General features: G+C 33.9%; 1 protein-coding gene across 1 annotated transcript; it reads left to right on the forward strand.

Annotated features, from left to right (window-relative positions):
• Window positions 1-2,566: 2,566 nt before the first annotated feature.
• On the forward strand, window positions 2,567-3,776 carry LOC106311128 (macrophage migration inhibitory factor homolog). Its single transcript, XM_013748356.1, has 2 exons — window positions 2,567-2,770; window positions 3,484-3,776. The coding sequence occupies exons 1-2, from the start codon at window positions 2,660-2,662 to the stop codon at window positions 3,709-3,711; spliced, it is 339 nt and encodes a 112-aa protein (XP_013603810.1). The 5' UTR covers window positions 2,567-2,659; the 3' UTR covers window positions 3,712-3,776.
• Window positions 3,777-7,684: the final 3,908 nt, after the last annotated feature.

A 7,684-nucleotide genomic window follows, 5' to 3' on the forward strand; every position in this document is an offset into this window, starting at 1 on the left:
AAGCAGTCCCATCATATGTTATGTCTTGCTACCTTCTGCCTCAAGGGATAACAAAGAACCTAACGAGCGCCGTCTCGCGGTTCTGGTGGAGTACTAAACTCAACAATAGAGCCTTTCATTGGGTGGCCTGGGACAAAATCTGTGTACCGTTGGAAGAGGGCGGACTTGGGTTCCGTGATTTTCATGATTTTAACCTCGCCCTCCTAGCGAAACAGATGTGGAGACTTCTCAAGTACCCTCACTCTCTACTGGCCAGAGTACTTAAAGGACAGTATTATAAACACTCTAGTCCTATAACGGTCGGGAGGGCCAATAACCCTTCCTATGGAAGGCGAAGTATCTTAGCCTCAAAACCAGTTCTGCAGCAAGGCCTTCGAAAGAGGATTGGGAATGGACATGATACTAAAGCGTGGGAAGAGCCATGGCTCCCCACGAAACCAGCGCGTCCTCCTAACAATATTGCTTTCCCTCGAGATGAGGAGCTACGGGTATACCATCTTATAGATGCGAATGCGATGACATGGAAACTAGACCTGCTGAGGCTTTTTGTTGCAGAAGAGGACATACCCCATATAGTTTCGCTCCGGGTGAGCAGTATTGGGCGCCCCGATAGCTTCAGTTGGGACTTTACAAAGTCTGGATTATACACAGTTAAGTCGGGATACTCGGTTGCACATGACATGCGCCTCAAAGCAGGAAGCCACGTAGCCGCAGAACCTAGTACAACGGTTCTGAAAGCTGCAGTATGGAAAATGAAAGCTCCGCGTAAGCTAAAACACTTCCTATGGCAGGCCACATCCGGTTTTTTAGCGACAGCAGCACAGCTACATGGAAGGCACTGCTCCAGGGAGTCCACCTGCAGTAGGTGTGGGGCCGAGAGCGAATCTATAAATCATACCCTATTTGAATGTCCCCCCGCCTTACAGTGCTGGGCCTTATCACCCATACCGACTTCTCCAGGGGTTTTCCCGTGTACGTCTCTTTATGCTAACATCAATTTCCTTCTTTTCCGTGCAAAGAAGAGAGGTGTGAGTCCAGAAGTGATGACTACTTTCCCATGGATTGCTTGGTATATATGGAAGGCGCGTAACGAGAAAGTTTTCAAAAATAAAGACATCTCACCGTTAGATACAATGCACCAAGCAATAAAGGAAGCAGAGAGCTGGATTATAGCTCAACAAGCCACAGAGATCCTCGATTCCGAAGAGCAACAAAGGAGTCCTCTTATCCCGACGAAAGAACTCATTGTAAGCCGGTGGAGATGCCAATCCGACGCCTCCTGGACAAACGACTTGGACAAAGCTGGGTGGGGTTTTGTTTTGCTTGATGCAGGTTTGCCGTCTCTGTTCGGTGCGCAAGGGGAAAGCGCGGCTGCCTCACCCCTACATGCTGAAGCTGAAGGCCTGATATTGGCTATGCAAGAACTGTTAAAATCAAGGATAACAGAGGTGCGCTTTGAATCAGACTGTGAGCAACTTGTTAAACTCTTACAACAGGAAGAAGATTGGGCAGCACTGGCATCGGAGTTGGATGAAATTAAAGCTCTATCATCTGAATTCCAAGACTTCTCCATAGTTTATATCTCCAGATCTTTAAACGTCCGTGCTGACTGCCTTGCCAAAGGTGGACGAACACGCGTAGTAAGCTCACCGTACGTTGATGCTATTGCACCGAGTTGGCTAGTTTTTGCTGGCCAAGAGGCTGCCATATAGCTCTAAGTTTATTTCTTTCGATGTTAAAAAAAAAAAAAAAAGACATACAAGCTTTGATCCGTTTTCACATCTCTAAATGATAGTGTAAAAGCCCAACAAAATCGAATATCTTAAGATGTATAAGCGGTGGTTCATTCGCACCACATGGAAGTAAATAGCCAAGATCTGAAAAGAATATATTAAATCTGACTAATCGTTCAACATTTCATAAAAGTTTCCACTTTTGATGTCAAAAAAAAAGTTTCCACTTAAGGAGGCCAGAAAACACTATATAACAACAATTGATTCCCCATATTAACGTTAATCCTATAATTTTCCTTTAAAATATATATATATATATATATTTTTTTTATGTGGTCCAATTTGGGTCTGAAACCAATTTTCTTAGAAGGCGACGTCGTAGCTGTGGTAATTGATTTATTCACACATCAAGTTGTCAAGGTATTATTTCTCATATTGTTCACATCAAACGCATTTTTAAATAATACAATCCAATAATTTCTTATTAGACACTTCAATTAATTTGGAGACGATATTTTTTTCCTTCATTTGTTTACTTCTCTATTTATTGCCATGTGAGATACTTCTCTTACCCATCTCCAACTTCAACCCCAATAAATACAATTAAAACTTCATTTTTTCATCCAAAATGGAGTAAAAATGAAAATTGAGTAAAATTGCTCCAACTCTACTTCATTTACCACTTCATAATGAAGTGATGAACAAACAAAAAATAGATTACTTTATTTATGGAGTAAATTTCATTATGGAGTGAGATATGAAATTGGGTTGGGGCATTCATTACTCCATATTTACTTTTAATCCATTTTAGAAGAAAAAATGGAATGGGGATGGACACGCCCTCGTCCTTCCTTTTGTGTTTCTTTAGATTCTTGAAAATAACTTAACGGCATCAAGAAACGGGCGTTACTGTCGACTGTGACAAAATGCCTTGTCTTTACATTACTACAAACGTGAATATGGAGGGCGTTGACACCGATCCGTTCTACTTGGAAGTCACGAAAGCCGTCGCTTCCATCGTCGGACGGCCTCAGAATGTAAGAACCTCTCTTTGCGTATGATTCTTCTTCCCTTTAGAACAATTCCTTTAAGTTTTTTTTTACAACAAAAAAAATACAACTCCTTTAAGTTTTGGACCAGAAGACGCATCTTGTTTAAACTCATCTGATGCATATTGTCTTAATTTCGATGAGCTCGATTATGTCTCTTCATTTTATAGTTTTGCACACCAATTAAAATTTGTACAATGTCTATTACATCTCTTAATATTCTCCTTTTTCTAAATACACACTCAGTTACTTATTTTCTCCCATTAATATATTATATAAATGAAAAGAGTTTTTTTTTTTAATATATAAAAGAGAAGGCACTGGGAAAGATATTTGAGGCTCTTGTAGAACTTTATATTTCGCTTGAATATTTCTAAATGCTATAAATGATAGTTTATTAATTTCATTTGGATGCAATGACAAAGCATTGTTTACTAGGTTCGCTTAAATTGGCATCTTGGCAAAGAGATAATTCTTCAGAGTCAACATCATCATTTTTATAGTTTTATATGTATAATAATTGAAATGTTGATGATTAGATCTGGGTTGCCTATCATGTGAATTGTGGTGCCTATTGAAACCCAAAGAACAATAGCATGGCCAAGAATTTTTCCCTCACAACAATGATTTTTTTTTGTGTTTAGGAGATAAGAAATCTTTTCAAATTGTATGTCTATTAAACACAAATGTGTTTATTGCAGTTGGTGATGGTGGTGCTGAAGGGATCAATAGAGATAGTTTTCGGTGGGAACAAAGAAGCAGCTGCATATGCAGAGATTGTGTCTATGGGAGGCATCACTAAACAAGTTAAGAGACAGCTTATCGCAACCGTTGGTTCTATTCTACACTCTCATTTTTCTATTAATCCTACTCGTTTTATCTTAAAAGTTTTTGATATGCAAGCTTTGCCTCTTCCTTCTAAGCTATAGTTTTATTATCTGTTTATTGGTCATCAAACAAAAAAATTAAATCATTGGTTGGTATTATTCGAGTTAACGACCACATACACATCATCAATATATCTTTTCTTATCTTTATTTGTTTTATTTGATCTTATACAAGCTGATTATTAAACAATTATATCATCATTCGAAATCTTGACCACATAATCTTTGTATACAACTTGAAAGAAAACATACCGATCGAGACTCGAGAGATGTCCTAATCCGAGAGTCTGACTGAGTATTTGGACTCGGTCATAATTTCATTTTCTTGTATATAATTACTCTTAACAATTGTTTATTAGAGAACTAGTCTCCATTTTGAAGATTGTGAACAAAATTTGGAATCTTGAAGTTTCCTGTTTATAATCGTTTATTTTACATAAGAACACAGATGAATGGAACTATAGACGACAAAACATTTCTCAAAAGAAAAAGGCAAAAAAAATCACAAGTTGTATATTTCTCTTTTTGATTGGGACCAATTGGTACACACGTTGTTGATATGGACCACAGTAGAGTGGTATCTTCACAGTGGGATCAAGCAAAAGAATCCAGAAGATAGCAAGATATGAGATTTCAAGATGCAAACTATGGAATCATTGGAATGATGGTATCGTTATACACCGACACTAATGATAAGTCACTCTTATACAAGATGAAGAAAACTAATTCTAAAAAACAAGAAGAAAACTACAAGAATCAACTAGAAACCAAATCCATTAGGTGCGATTGCAGCTTATATCATTTGGGATATGGAACAAATGAATGTTGATTTGTTGGTGACACCGTGAAAGCACTTAGCGGTACAAGCTATTGTATGGATTAACATCCAAGAAAAAAAGATTAACAAAATCATCACAACTCTGAAAACAAGATATGCAGGCGCCTAATTTTTTAAAAAAAATCTTCATACGTCTCTAAGAAGTTCCCAGAAAAAAGACAAGTCACTCTTATTTACCTGCGAGTGAAATCGATGATCAGTGATCACCACTATTAATGAGATCCTCAATTTTTAGTATTATACGCATTTATTACAGTGAAAGAATATCAGAAACATATAAATATTTGTTTGCAAGGCATAGCAATCTGCGACTGCGACCAGCAACCATAGGCCTGGGCGTTCGGGTCTTCGGGTCGGGTTCGGGCCGATTCTTTTCGGGTCTGGGTTTTTTCGGATCCTAAATATTTAGACTCAATAGGTACTTAGAAATTTTTGGTTCGGGTTCGGGTCGGTTTTTCTCGGGTCCTGGTCGGTTTTTCTCGGGTCTATAATTAAAATACCCATAAAATACCTGTAATTATTCGGGTCCACATCGGGTCCGGATCGGGTTCGGGTATTTAGGATCTGAAAAGAACATGATATGCCCAATTCCATCAACTTTAGTTGAATATTTGTCATATATATCTAAAATTTTACAAAACAACTTAAATGAAACTATTAATAATTAAAATAAAACATTTTAAAACTCTAAATTTTACATTTTAAAGCTTTATATTACTTTAAAAATGTTAAAAAATAATAACAAATGTTGTTAACAAAAGATATTTTAACTAAATCATAAAATAATATATATAAAATAGAACACAAAAAATCATAGTTTTAGATATACATGTTTTTAAGTCGGGTACAAATAGGTTCTTATCGGGTCGGATCTATTCGGGTCGGTTTTTTTCGGGTCCGGGTCTATTCGGGTCGGTTTCTTTTCGGTTCCGGTTCTTTCGGGCGAAAAAAATTTAGACCCAAAAGGTACTTGTAAATTTTCGGTTCGGTTCCGGTTCGGGTATTTTTGGATCGGTTCCGGTTCGGGTCCGGGTTAAAATGCCCAGGCTGCAACCAAATGTTATTATTTTTGTTTTCGGAGATTCCTGCGATTTGAGACCTCCAACTGCGACCAAATGTTGTTCATTTCGTTGTTGCATAATTCTTTCACTTGCATCGCAATTTAGTCACTAATGTTTTACCGACTTAAAATGACTTGCGATTGGTCGCACAATCAGTCGTGCAACAACAAATGAACAAGAACCTGCGATTGCGACGCAACCTGATCGTGCTATTAGTCCTACAACAACTTACGACCAACGACTAATCATAGGCTGCAGTCGCAGATCGTTGCAATATAAAAACAAACAGGGTCATAAATATTAAGGGTTGTTACTGTGGAGTAATAAAGTGAAATAATATAGAGCGATAGAAAGTATGGAATGATAAAAAAAAGAAACTAGAGTAAATGAGAATAAAATGAATAATTATAAATATTTTATTTATTTATCAAAATTTTAATTTAGGTTTAACTTTTAAAAGTGTGATTGTTTGGTTAAGCTAAAGTAAATCTAAGAGATAATTTTTTTAACTTGTTACTCTAAAAAATAAAGAAAGTAGTTACACCATTTTATTTCAATTTTTAATGTATTTTCTTGTTTGGGTGTAAAACTGTTTTTCTTCTGTTTGAAGTTGAACCTCTTATAAAAATGTACAAATAAACAAAATGTTTATATTACTCTAATTTCTTGTTCTCTTTATTACTGTAAAATTTTCACTTTATTACTCTAGTGGGTCACATAAAAAGTGAAAATCTTACTTAGAATAAGATGGAGTTACTATTTTTATGTGATGGGTGAAAATAGAGTAACTGAGAGTAAAACTATCTCTCTTAATTTTATTCTAACTCAAGCAAAAAATCACACCATTAATTAATTAATTAATTATATATGTATATATATATATGTATATATATATATGTATATATATATATATATATATATATATATTATTAACCAATTAAGCTAACAAAAAATATTAAACATCATAAATCCTATAAAGCCTAATCCAACAGTGTGACATCATATATGACACGCATTAAAAAAAAAATTGAAGTAATATCTTGTAACATGTTAATAATGTTCTTGGATGCAGTTGCAACCAAAATCTCTTAACTTTCTCTGCATCCACAAAATTCACTTCTTTGTATGCCGAAGTCATTAAGCGTTCTTACTCGATTACTGAGTTTGTGAAAAAGAACATTACCTATATGTATATACTATGGAGTAACCAAAATTATTAAGCATTGGCAAAAAAATCAGAACACAAGATCCAAACCAAACCTGAGCCAAAAATATATAAATATTTATCTTACTTGAAATGTAAAAATACTTCAATAGATCATGTAGAATGGTATAAAACATATTCAAAACCAAAGTGTTATTAATCAAATTCGAACGAATGATTTTAAAAATATGAAAGTTCGAATAGCCCGAAAAATTCAATCCTAAGTTCTGAATTAGTATTCCAAATAAGTATTTGAGATCAACTAAATATCTCAAATACTCAGTTTCATATATATTTTGATATAATATCTAAAGATAAATATCTATACTATTAAAACAAAAACACTAAAAATATACTTACAAAAAGTTATAGTTGGACCATTACAATTATTTAACTTTTTATTATTTTGCATACAACAAACTTAGTTATTAAATATATACTCTAATTTAACACATTATTTAAATATTTTCAAAATAAGACATCTTAAAAGACATTATTAAGTATCTTTTTAGGATTGTATTTTAATAACATATTTAAATATCTTTTTAATTAAAATATAAATATGTATTCTTTTAAATCTTCATTTTTAAATAACTAAAATTCTTAATTAATATTAAATAATAGTATAAATGAATATTAATTAATTTCTTATTTTTAGAACGAGAAATAACACTTCTTTAATATTTATATATATACATAATTCATATTCATAATTAAATTACAACACCAATTAATAAATATAAAATAATTTAATCCTTTATCAAATATTTTATAAATTATAATAGGGAAATTATCTCAATTAACCATTTTTATGTTTTTGTCACAAAAAGGAAAATGATTAAAATAGCCTTTTTTATTTTGAAAATTTTAATATTTTTTTTAAAATTTGAAACTCTATCCTCAAAACCCCAA

This window comes from Brassica oleracea, chromosome C8 (genome assembly GCF_000695525.1).
Source record: "Brassica oleracea var. oleracea cultivar TO1000 chromosome C8, BOL, whole genome shotgun sequence".
Taxonomy (NCBI): Eukaryota; Viridiplantae; Streptophyta; class Magnoliopsida; order Brassicales; family Brassicaceae; genus Brassica; species Brassica oleracea.

Coding starts and splice junctions, on each gene's coding strand:
- LOC106311128 (XM_013748356.1), top strand. CDS start 2,660: ATGCCTTGTCTTTACATTACTACAAACGTGAATATGGAGGGCGTTGAC. Junction 2,771..3,483: donor TCGTCGGACGGCCTCAGAAT/GTAAGAACCTCT, acceptor TGTTTATTGCAG/TTGGTGATGGTGGTGCTGAA.